Raw genomic sequence first — 12,912 nt, forward strand, 5'->3', positions numbered from 1 at the left:
AGCCGGAGCCGAGCTGGCCCGCCCGCCCGCCGCACAGGTCCCGGAGCGTCGTGGGACTGTAGCCGTCTGTGGCGCCTCCTGTCGGCGGGGGGCGGGAGCGCGTAGCCCATGGAGCGGGTGCGAATGATCAACGTGCAGCGCCTGCTGGAGGCCGCCGAGTTTTTGGAGCGCAGGGAGCGAGGTAACGGCTGGGCGCCGTCACTTCGGGCCCCGCGCGGGGAGTGCTGCGCGGCTGGTAAGGGGAGGTGGTGCGCGCGTGTGTGGAAGTGCGTGCACCGGTGAGGGAAGGAACGCGCCCGCGCGCAGGGAGAGGGGCACGCGTGCGTGCTGCGCGCGCGCGGAAGTCCACGAGCGCGGGTGGAGAGGTGGGCGCGCTGGGAAGGAGGTTGGCTCAGGAGTGCAGGTGAGTTCCCGAGTGGAGGCGTGGGAGACGCGAGCGAGCGAGGGCCGGCAGGTGCGCGTGCGTGCCTGCGGCGTGAGCGGGAGCTTGGGCGAGGGGGGGGCTACGGGGGAGGACCCGGGGAGGGGGCGGTGGGCGCTGGACCAGAGCTCTGGTAACTTGAGACCAGTGGGTGGGAGCTGGGGAGGTGTGGATGCCGGAGGTGCGGTAGGCGGGGCCTGTGCGTGCCCCGGGCGAAAAATGTCCCCAGAAGAGCGGCTGGGCCGCGGGAGGGACGGACGTGCAGTGAGGTGGAGATCGGAGGGAAAATAGAGAAACTGGGGTATTGGGGCGTGAAGAGCAAGCAGCATTGCTGTCGTCAGGAGAGAGGGAGGCCTTCGTAAGACTTGGTGATCGAAAGAGTTGAGGTACGCAAAAATGTGGAGCCTGCAGAGGAAGTGAAGAGGTGAGAGTCAAGCGAAGGGATTTTTTGTTTGTTAAAAGGCAAGTGAAATCTTTTGGGGTTGTATGGGTAACTGGTGTTTGAAACTGGGACTTTTTAAAAAAGAATCCTTGGTGCTGGAGAGATGGCTCAGCCGCTAAGAGTCCTTGTTGCTGTAATGGGGACTCAGGTTCAGTTCCCAGCACTCAGGTAGGGCCGCCCTCAAAGGCCCGTGGCTTCAGTTCCAGGAGATGCACCGTTTCTGCGGGCTTCCAGAGAACATTACATATGGTACACATACATAGACTCCTGCACACTTATATACACATAAAAAATGAGATCCCTCCTTTTAAAAAGAATTCTTGGGTGGAAAGGTTTTAGAGATGAGGGGGGAATTTGCTTTAGAAGCTGTATTGGTGGTGTCTCTTGTCAGCGGGTTGGTCTGCGTGTGCTTCCAGATTGACGTCCAGACAATGAATTTGTTCCTTAGGGTAGGGTCTTGTAACTCAGGCTGGCCTTGGGACTCAGGATCTTCTTGTCTGGGCCTCCAGGGATTAAAGGAATGTACAATAAACACTGGGATTTGATCTTTTGATCTTCTAATCAGAAAGAGTAGAAACATTTTACTTTTTTTACTTTAAAAAAAAAGTGTTGTTACAGGACCTTGAATTTGTAGATCCATGCATTTGGCTGTCTGTATTCTTCTTATACCTTTCTTTCCTTGCTGTTTTTAGAGTGTGAACATGGCTACGCCTCATCGTTCCCCTCCATGCCGAGCCCCCGGCTACAGCATTCAAAGCCCCCACGGAGGTTGAGCCGGGCACAGAAACACAGCAATGGGAGCAGCACTACCAGCACTGCCAACAGGTAGCGGTTTGGGGAGGCTAGGGAACGAGAGTGAAGGAGCCAGACTCCAGGACTCTGATACCAACTCCAGAACACCACCCCCTAATGGGGATTTCTCTATAAAAGTGAAATGCAGAAACCATACCCTGGCTTTGTATGGAAGAAAATGCAGGAGAATCTTAAGAAGGCAGTTAAAATGTTCTTGCTGATGTGGTTACAGTGTCCCCATCTCCAGCCTAGAGGATAGTGAATTGAGACTTGTAGGCTGTGCCCATGCTTGTAGCTACCTGCTAAGAGTGATGTTGGACCAGTTTTCATTTTTCTTTCCAAGTTTATGATAGCCCAAGAAGAATTCTTAAAAGTCAGAAATAGCCCTGGCGAGATAGAAAAGAGAGTCAAGGCTTTGTTAAAGAAATAAAATACTTAGATATGTTAATGGGCCAGGTCTGGTAGATAAGGGGTGGGGGGGGGAGACCATGCAGCTGGTCTGGTAGATAAGGGGTGGGGGGGAAGACCGTGCAGTGCAACATTTTGAGTCTTCTTTCATGGAAACTGGTTTGGAAGGAGGATTTAAAGATTCCTGTCCTAGGATGGATTTTTTTCCCCCAGAATATTCTTGTCTACAGGAGCTGAGACATAAGTGACTTCCCCTTTTTGGTTAGCGTCTGGCTGACTCTTCAGAATTTTGGTTCCAGAGAGCCAGTAAATCCCAAGGATTTGTGTTGATATGCAGTTTTTAAGAAACCTTTCTTAAGAGAAGGGTATTTTTCCATTGCTAAGAGGGAAGTTAAAAGAAACCTTTCTCGTCCTTTAAACATTGTCTAGAGAATAGAAAGAATGATGCATTTGGATGGGGTTGGATCCCTACAGGTCCCTGAGGCTCTGGGGAGCTCCAGCCAGGTGGTTTGGGTTGAGGAGTTGACACAGTAACATCGAAGCTAAAAGAAGCTAAAAGGCAGAAAACCCTAGGTTCCTGTAGATAACAGTTGCAGGTCCCTGCATTTTGACATCCTTGAGACAAAGCCGAATTTATTTCCTTCCCTCTGTTCACACCTTTAGAGCAGCATGTTCTCTCAAGACTGATATTTTTAAAATTAATTTTCTTAACTATAAAAATAGCCTTATGTCTAATATGCTACTATATTTATTTATGAGTCTAGATGATCTCTTGTGGTATGATATGTTCATGATATGTGCACATATGTGTGTTAAATATATAATGATAAATGTTTAGAACACGTATTTGATTGTCTTTGTAATTTTTTTTTGGTTACACTGATAGGAATTAAGATGTATTCAGGAATGTATCTTTTAATCCATGTGTAGATTTTGTCAGTTACTTTTCTATTCCTGTGGCAAACACCACAACCAGGCAACTTACAGAAGAGTTTATTGGGTGCTCTTTTACTGTTTCAGAGGGTGAGTCTGTGACCATCGTGGTGGGGAGCATGGTAGCAGGCAGGCAAGCTGAGAGCTTGCATCAAGGCAGAGAGAGAGACAGACAGGCATTTAGACAGAGTGCCTGACTAGGATGGTGGGGGCTTTTGAGAGCCTGCCCCCAGTAACACATCTCCTCCACTAAAGCCACATCTCTTACCCCTTCCCAACTGGGACCAAGCATTTGAATATTTGTGCCTTTGGGGGCCATTCTCATTCAGACCACCACAAGATTTAAAGGAAAAGTAAGAGGTTTTTGTTTTGTTTTGTTTTGTTTTGTTTTGTTTGACATTTATGGAAACTGGGCCTGGCTTCTGTCTTGTTATAAGTGTTTGGATCCTGTCTTCTAGAAGTCAGATCTTTGACCTTATTGCAGGTCTCTTCCAGCCCTTACTGTTTTCATCTGTAAAATAAGGTGTATTAGATACTCACCAGGTTCTTCTCCCCTCAGTTTTGATTGACAGTTTCAGAACCTGGTTACTGTTGGTAATTACATGGATCACCTCATCATTACACATGTGGCGTTTTTACTAACAGTTCATGGGCAGCAGAGACATTCATAAGACATGCAATTCTAGATTTTACTAATTGCAGTTCTTTAATTTGAAGGTTTTGATCCCTTATTTTATTTTTTACATTTAACACTGGGCTAACCTTGGGTTTGACTAAGATTTTCATTCGTGCTGCTGTTACTAGGATTTTTTCTTTTTCTTTCTTTTTTGGTTTTTCGAGTCAGGGTTTCTCTATAGCTTTGGAGTCTGTTCTGGAATTCACTCTGTAGACCAGGCTAGCCTCAAATTCACAGAGATCTGCCTGTCTCTGTCTCCTGAGTGCTGGGATTAAAGGTGTGTGCCACCACTGCCTAGCAGGATTCTTATATATGAAGCCACAGTGTTAATTATTGTGTCTTAGCATAACATGTCAGATACATTGTAAAACTATAGGCATTTTAGGGTTCTGGTAATGTTCAAGGAAAAATATATTTACCCTGCACCACTTAAAACCAAGGTTTTTTGTTTGTTTGTTTTGTTGTGTGTATGTGTTTTGTTTTTTGGTTTTTCAATACAGGGTTTCTCTATGTAGCCCTGGCTGCCCTGGAACTCATTTTGTAGACCAGGCTGGCCTCAAACTCAGATCTGCTTGCTTTTGTCTTCTGAGTGCTGGCATTAAAGGTGTGTGCCATCACTGCCCTGTGAGAAATACATTTTTTCATGGGAACATAAATAACAAGCAAACAAGAAAAAGAAATTGATTTTTTTGTTTTGTATTTTTCGAGACAGGATTTAGAAATTGATAATATATTATCTTAAGGTAGGTCCAGGCCTATGCATGTTAGGTGAAGGTCTGTGATGGAGAACTAGTTTATTAAAGCAAAACGCTAGGAATTATTTATTAGTTATTTGTATAAATTTTCTGGTCCATGGAAATAGGGGAGCTAAATATAAATTTCTAATAGCAGGTATTTTGGGCTTGGTCTGTTTATGACGGTCACTGTAAGCTTCCTGTCATCTTCAGGCTTACTATGAGCATGAATAGAATCTTATTTATACTGGTTCTATAAAACAAAGATGATGTATTGAAATTCCTGTTTATCCCCTCAAGTGAGAGAACAGAGTGTATATGACACTATTTCCTGTTCAGTCATCTATGTAGAAGTTGTTCTTTTTTGTAGCTTAAACATCGATTACCTTTTCTTTTTTATCATGTTTGTCCCTGGGGAATGAACCCTTCGCTTGCACCTGCTAGCCAAGTACCCTGCCACGGAGCTGTACCCCCAGCCCAGCGCTGATGCCTTATGTTACCAGTGTTTCCATACTGTCTGTCTTGAAGCAATATCGTTTTCTGATATTGTAGCATCTTAGAGATACAGTGACTGCCTTCCCTCTAATGTTCTCAGGTATACTGTGATGTTCCTGATACAGAATGTTACTCTGTAAATTTATGTTTGGAGTTATTTGACTCATCGCATAAATTTTCTCTTCCCCTTCCCCATAAGTCTTGAAATCATATTTTTACAGAAGTACAAGGAGAGAAAATGAATTATATAATGTGATATTATAAATATGTACCTTGCAAATGCTAGAAATTTTATCTGGCAGTTGGGAGGTAGGACCTATAATATATAATTATTTTTTAAATACATCCTTGATTTTGGCTGTAATCTTGGTCATACCTTTTTGGCACATGTCCTAAAATTGAACTTACTAAGATGTTACTTAACTGCTGTTAGGGAAATTTGTTGTAATCGATGTCTACATGGGAACAACAAAGCTCAGAATCTCAGCATGGCTGTTTGGTCTTACAACTGAGAAAAATCTCAAGAATTGTCATTTTTAAAGCTCTGCTAAATGAGCCATGGCTTAGGTGTCATACTGACTTATTCTTAAGTATTTCTTAAATACATCGTCTTTTCTCTTGACTTTACTAGAACTTGTTGCACAAGTTCTAATTGGTCTTAATAATAAAAACCCGGAGCCAGATATCGGGGTAAGTGCTGAAAGATCAGAGAGACAAAGGAGCAAGCCACAGCCAAAGCTGTGCCTGCTAACTCCTCAGCTGAAAAAAGGACCAAGCTCCTGTCTCCTCCTGCCTTATATTCCTTTCTCCACCCAGCCAAAATCACTTCCTTTCTGTCTGTACAGACCTCCAGACCTCTATAGTTAAGTAGTGGCTAGCTCTGCCCTCTGGTCTTCAGGTAGGCTTTATATGTTAGAGCACAACTCTTGTAGTCTCAGCCATCATCTGCCCCCCAACAAGTGGTAACCTCCTCCCTGGTCTGCTGCACTCGGAACTATCATTCTCATGAATTACATTGGCTGGCGTTCTTTCAGTGCCTTTAACATACCATGTTTCCTTCTATTCCAAGGAAGTAGAAGTGTTCTGTTCCGTGTTGGCAATCATTTTTCCTCCCTCCTTGCCAAATTATCTTCAGTGTAGTCATAACTTCCTCCGGGAAGCTATTCTTTTTTTTTGTTGTTGTTGTTTGGTTTTTCGAGACAGGGTTTCTCTGTGGCTTTGGAGCCTGTCCTGGAACTAGCTCTGTAGACCAGGCTGGTCTCGAACTCACAGAGATCCGCCTGCCTCTGCCTCCCAAGTGCTGGGACTAAAGGCCTGCGCCACCACCGCCCGGCCGGGAAGCTATTCTTAATCTGCTGTAGTAGATCAGGTCTCCTTCAGACAGGGTTTCGTGTTGTGTAAGGTGGTATCAAGCTTGCTTTGAGGACCAGGCTGTCTTTGAACTCCTGATTCCCCCGCCTCCGTCTCCCAAGTGCTGAGATTACAGGTGTAGGCCAGCATGCTTGGCAGTAGATCAGATCTTTATATATTCCATGCCACCGCTGATTTTCTTTTATAATACCCATTGTACTGTAGAAATACCATCATCTACTTGTTTTTAATATTTGTGGCCCATTTGTTGGGCTAAGACATTTCATAAGGACAAGGTCTGAGTGTCTTCTGCTGTTTTCTTTTTCCTTCTGTGTTAACTAGGGTCTCATGGAAGGCAAGATGTCTCACCTCCCACGTGCTTCTGAGATTATAGGTGTGCACTATTTGGCTGGTTTTTGTTGTGACATTTATCTCTACTACCTGGCAACACGTAGTAGGTGTTACTCAAAGTATGGAAGATTGTCACACTCCAGGGGGACAGCTTATAAGGAAACGGAGTGTTTCTTGTGCCAGGTACCATCTTAGACTGGAAGGAAAAACAATCTAAGAGAATGCAACTCCTGCTCGGCAAATTCTTGTACGATTGTGTTGTCAGAAATGTTCAGGGTAATACATTTAGAAAGGTAAACAGCGTGTAGTAGGTGAGGACTGGAAGTCTTCCCATTTGAGACAAGTGTACCGTTCTTCTAAATCAAGTGTGTTACTGTAGACTGCAGAGTGTTACATTTCATTTTAGAGAGCACTCGCTGTCATCCCATGCCATCAGAAGAACTGTCAATGCTGGCAGCAGCGTGGATGTGAACCTGTGACACGCACGTGGTCCTTGCCTTGTCACTGTCTTGGGGTGAGCTGGGAAGAAGTCATCAGCCAGTTCAGGCTTGAACTTTGAGTCGGTGTGTGATCTCTTTATTACCACGTGGATATTCGAGAATGCGGAAGCACCAGTAGTGTTCCAGCTGCCCCTGCTAAGATAAAGGAAGATTTTACAAAACCTGTCAGGTTTTCTTATGCTTATAGGGTTTGGTTTAACATTCTTTAACACAAAGACGTTCTTTGTTCGTCTTAACTTAGAAGGAATGATTGTATTTTCTATTTTCACCTTTATTCCCTTTTGATTGTCTTCAAGAGTTTGTAATTTTTGACAGGAAAGTAGGATTCCTTTTTCTGTTTGTTTTTGTTTTTTTGGAGATGGGAGTCTCATTAAGTAGCCCAATCTAACCTGAAACTCTGTAGACCAGGCTGGCCTCCAAGTCACAGAGATCCACCTGCCTCTACCTCCTCAGTGCTGGGATTAAAGGCCCGGCACCTTTTTTTTTTTTTTTAAAAAAAAAGATTCTTTAGTGTGTGTTTTTTAAATGTAGGTGTTTTATCTCCATGTATATCTCTGAATCACATGTGTGCAGTGTCATGGAAGCCAGATGAGGATGTTGGATCCCTTGGAACTGGAGTTAAACTGTTTTGATCCACCCTGCGGACCAGCACTTATTTTTAAAGGATAGTCACAGAGGATTTTTCTCAGTGGTAGTAACTTGAGTGGTTTATCTTTAAGAATGTTTCTGATGTTTGGAGAATTGTGTGGAAGACTCATTTTTATGAAATTCCTTTTCCAGTTTTTATATTTTTCATATTAAAAACAGTTTCTGGGTCTTACTGCTGTAGAAAACTTGTAGAGCAAAATTGCAGACTATTAGCAGTTAAATTTTTCATGATGCTGACAGCATTCTTTAGTACTTCCTGCATGGTGAGGAACAAACAGGTCCTTTGAAAGATGTTTTGTGGTACTGTCTTCCACCAAAACTGAGTTAAAGGAAAAATTCTCAAGAATTATGTGTCTCACACTAAACGAACTTCATTGAAGCCCAGGCTTGCTCTTAGGATTCGAAGACTTGAAAGATTTTTTGTATGTCAGTAGACACATGACGTGGAACTCCTTACGTCTTAAGGTAATTCTTGGTTTTATCTGTTACAGTTCTCTCCTTTAAATACATGTGGCCACAAGATGCTGTAAGTGATTAGCTATGGCACAGATAGTGATTAAGGTTAATAATGGGGACAGTGCCTCCCCCAGACATTACAATAACAGATAAAGCCGAGAGCTGGGTTTAGGTAACTCTTTGAGTTGTTAGTCATGAGGTCCATAAGGTCCCCAGCATTACAAGCTCTTCCATTGCTCTTGGCTACTCTTCAGAACTTAGAGCTGAAGACATCACAAACTTGAGACATAGGACATGAAGAGATCAAGCAGGTACAGACCTAAAAGCTTCTTCTCGACTAGTTAGCTTTCATGGAGCTACAAGGTTCAACACATGCTAGCTACCAGGGGAGAAAGGTTACTTGCAGTGAATCTTGTGAGCTGCAATAATGCCGGCCTAATACAAGATGCCCGCCCGTATAGTGGAGGCACAGATGTTACTGAAGTAACCAATCACTTTTTTTCGCCTGGAGATTAAAGCCCACTCCACAGGATGGAGCGTATGCCTGGTACTGTCCTATGTGGCTGGTTAGGTCATAGACCCAAGGAGAGAACCTAGGACTATTACTCTGCCAAGTGGACATCATATTAAACCAGCTTGTAAGATTAATTCATTCATCTTTCAACCCTCATCGAAGACGTTTCGTTTTATAGTAGATGGTGATTAATACAGAAACCTGCCCTGGCTGGTACCCGGAGAATAAAGAGGCGGAGCACTCAGCTCTAAATGTCTGTGTCACATCGCTTCCTTGCGAGGCTCAAGGACCATCACAGAAGGGCGGGAATAAAGATTTTAAGTGGCAGAGCTAGTAGACGCCTGCAGGAAAATAGCATGTGAACTCTCACGGGCTGGGACTGCATGCAGAAGACCTGCACAGGATCAAGCCCGCCAAAATCCCAGCGAGGATGAAGGGGGGATCAGGAAGTCCCACCCCTCTCTGAGGAGGCACTGGTAGTTGATACCTGCTGTGGCAGGATGTCAGTTTCCTTCAGGGATTCTGGCTCTGAGGGGCTACTGACACACCAGTAGATACCTGTGCACATACATGTGGCAATAAGTGAATTTAGTGAACATAAAATCTAAACAATAAAAGCACACAGAGTTGTTAGGGGATAACAGTGAAATTGGAGGGAGGTGATGGAGGTGGATTTGATCAGAACATACTGTATGCATATATGAATATTAAAACTTTTTTAGTATCAAGCTGAGTTTGAAGACGTGTTCATAGTTGCAGCCTGATAGCATGGACTGCGATCTGAAGAAAAGCTTTCTTACCTTGATTTCTTCTTAGAAATGAGACAGCATGATCTTCATTTTTGATACACTTCTTATCATTTTTTTTTCTAGTGAGGATAATTTTCCAAATATTAACCCAACCAAAAAGATTTGATAGTATGACTAAAAAACTGTATTTCCAGATACTATTTTTAGTTTGTTGTAGAGCTAATGTAATTTAAGCATGCGTTATAGGTCTCCCCCCCATCATTTCTTGGTTATGTATATTTTTTATTTTGACTTTCTATTGTCCTTCTCTGCTTTCTGTTGTTAATCATGACCAAAAGCAATGTGGAAAGGAAAGGGTTTATTTGACTTACAAGTTATAGTCTATGATCAGGGGATGTCACGGCAGGAACCTGGAGGCAGGAGCTGAAGCAGAGACCATGGAGAAGTGCTGCTTGCTGGTTTGCTCAGCTCCCTTTTCTCGACAACCCTGGATGGGCTGCCCAGGACTGGCACAACTTACAGTGGCCTGGGCCCTCCCTCATCAATCGTGGATTGGGAAAATTCTCTATTGACCTGCCTACAGGCCAGTCTGGTGGAGGCATTATCTCAGTGGAGGTTTCTTCTTCTCAGACGACCCCAGTCTGTCAAGTTGGGGGTGGACATATTAGCCAGCATATCTACAGTTAAAAATGTTGGCACAATGCCAAACAGTGGTGGCCTATACCTTTAGTCCCAGCACTTGGAAGATAGAGAGAGGCTATTCTCTTGAGTTCGGGGCCAGCCTGATTTACAGAGCAAATTCCAGGACAGCCAGGGCTACACAGAAAAACCTTTTCCCCCCCAAAACAAAACAAAAAGTTAGCACATCCTTATTTGGCATATGTAGGTGTATTTGTATATTTACATAAACACACTGTATTTCTGTTCTCATGAAACTTCCCACCTAATGAAAGAAATACTCATGTGTAGTAGTAAGAGCAGCAGGGGGCTGCGTCCCCAGCACCCCGGCCGCCCACACGGCTAGCTTTACCCGAAATAACAACACACAAATTGTATTCATTTAAACACTGCTTGGCCCATTTCTACTAGCCCTTACTGGCTAATTCTGATATCCCGATCAATCCATCTCTAATAATCTGTGAGCACCGGTCTTACCAGGAAGATTCTAGCCTATGTCCATCCTGGGTCGGAGCTTCATCGTGTGTGTCTGCCCCGGAGAGAGGAGCCTGGCATCTCTGAGCTCACTTCCACTTCCTCCCAGCGTTCTGTTCTGTTTACTCCTCCCACCTATGTTTTAACCTATGAGGGCCAGCCAAGCAGTTTCTTTATTGCTTAACCAATGAAATCAACAGATTGATATATGACACTCCCACATCACTCATGTGAATATATTATTTCAAAATATGGTGAGCTTCTCGGAAACACAGAACCCAGTGAGGTATGTAACAGAGGGCCTGGTTAGCTGATCCCTGAGGGAGAGCTTCATGGCTCTGAACATACATAACCTTGCTTTTACTTATCCTGAACATATAAAAGACTTTCTCTAATAAAGGATATGGTGTGTGTCGTGTACCGTTCCCTGTACCTGCCCACTTCCCCTTGTCCCCCCCCCCACCGTTAATGTGCTTGTTGTCCTACACAGTTTGACTCTACTCCTGTCAGACATAATGATGTGTGTGTGTGTGTGTGTATACATATATACAATGTCTAGAAACTACACAAAGAAAAACATCTTTTTCTGAAACTGACTTAGTTCAGTTAATAAAGATACCTACAGTTGCATCCATTTTTCTTCATGGTGACAAAGTCCTATTGTGCAAACATTTTTCTCATGTTTGCTTATCTGTGACATCTTAAGTTACTGTAGGTCTGTTGTTGTAGTTATTGTAGTTTTGTTTCATGTGTAGAATATTAAACCAGTTAGTTGTCTTTTGATGACATTCAAATAGTCTGAGGTGTTTTCTTGTCCTTCCAAGTGACTCAAGGGCTGAATTATGCTGCACGTACCTTGTATTGTAAACATGGAGACTTAAAACTGTGTCAGAGGGTGCATTCCTGTGGGTACAGAGGTGCATGCCCGTATTCCCAGCACCTGAAAGACTGAAGCAGGAGGATTGTGAATTTTAGACTAGCTTTGTTTATGTAGTGAGACCCCCATCTCAGAAATAAAAAGGGGGAAAAAGGTAGGCTCCATCTTATAAAAATAGTAATAATTATCACCTGCGTGTAATATGCTAGCTGTGCATTTATAAAGTCCATAACATGTTATCATCTCATTCCAATCTCAGAAAACTGTATAAAGGGTAATTGTTTTCTTCAGTTTGTTCTGACATAAGGATCGTATTTGGATTGTATTTCATGCAACATCCTAGGTAGAACTAGAGGAGGAAGTAAAGGCCCTGGACTTGTTTCTCCAGGATTAGCAAAGACTTTTTAGTAATAATTCACCTGAAAATTAAGACTCAGACCTAGACTTTCTGTGCCAGTGTTCTGCCTTTGCATCAGAAGCCCGAGAAAGTGGTCCAAGGCTGATGTTTGGGATGCCATTTGAACCTTTATTTTATTTTCCAGTAACAATTGAAATTGCTAAATTTGATAAAGCCGTGGACTGTCTTGCATTCTGCATTTAATTAATGAACCAATCCAGTAAATCTTTGAAGACTCTAATAAGAGATTGTAAGGCCATGCATAGTAAGTTTGCCTTGATAGTAAGAAGAAACGCGAGTTTCCAGGCTAGTCCTGCCATCACATGACCTGTATAGAAACTCTGACAATGTGTTCTCATCACACTGGACGTGCTAATCTTAGTTTCTGTGTTTGATCTTCCTCTGAGGCCCAGGCTGTTGTTGAGCCTGAAGTGATTATACTGCTTCAGCATCCCACATGCCGGGATGCCAGGCCTCCATCATCACACTTGGCAGCAGGGTTATCTCTTTCACATCTGCAGGTTGCCCAGTGTGTTGTCCTCTGAAGGCAGTGTCACAGTTTTGTTTTTGTTACTGTGATGAAATGCCCTGAGAATCAGCTTGAGAGACGAGGTGTAGCCTGGCTCACAGTTCCAAGTTAGGCTCTGTCAGTGCACGAAAGACACTGCAGGGCTTCAGACAGCTGACCCTGTTGCATCTATCCCCAAGAAGTAGTGCAGAATGACCTCATGCCTGCATGGTAGTGCGTAATAGCGCAGAAGGATCGCATGCCTGCACGCCAGAATGTCATAGTCCAGAATGACCTCATGCCTGCATGCTAGTGCATAGTAGTGCAGAATGGTCATGTGCCTGCATGCTAGTGCATAGTAGTGCAGAATGGTTGCGTGCCTGCATGCTAGTGTTTAATAGTGCAGAATGGTCGCGTGCCTGCATGCTAGTGTATAATAGTGCAGAATGGTCGCGTGTCTGCATGCTAGTGTATAATAGTGTAGAATGGTCACGTGCCTGCATGCTAGT

The 12,912-nt window shown here is 43.7% G+C and overlaps 1 protein-coding gene across 5 annotated transcripts in view; it reads left to right on the forward strand.

Annotated features, from left to right (window-relative positions):
* Mxi1 (MAX interactor 1, dimerization protein) overlaps nucleotides 1–12,912 on the forward strand; it is a 64,635-nt gene that overhangs the window by 19,165 nt on the left and 32,558 nt on the right. Inside the window, exons 1-2 of one of the 5 annotated variants that reach the window (XM_005352467.2) lie at nucleotides 7–181; nucleotides 1,556–1,688. In XM_005352467.2, the coding sequence (XP_005352524.1) occupies nucleotides 109–181; nucleotides 1,556–1,688 (206 nt within the window). In that variant the 5' untranslated portion in view covers nucleotides 7–108. The other 4 variants (XM_013348177.1, XM_005352469.3, XM_026781461.1 and 1 more) reach the window with 4 other exon arrangements.

This window comes from Microtus ochrogaster, chromosome 8 (genome assembly GCF_000317375.1).
Source record: "Microtus ochrogaster isolate Prairie Vole_2 chromosome 8, MicOch1.0, whole genome shotgun sequence".
Taxonomy (NCBI): Eukaryota; Metazoa; Chordata; class Mammalia; order Rodentia; family Cricetidae; genus Microtus; species Microtus ochrogaster.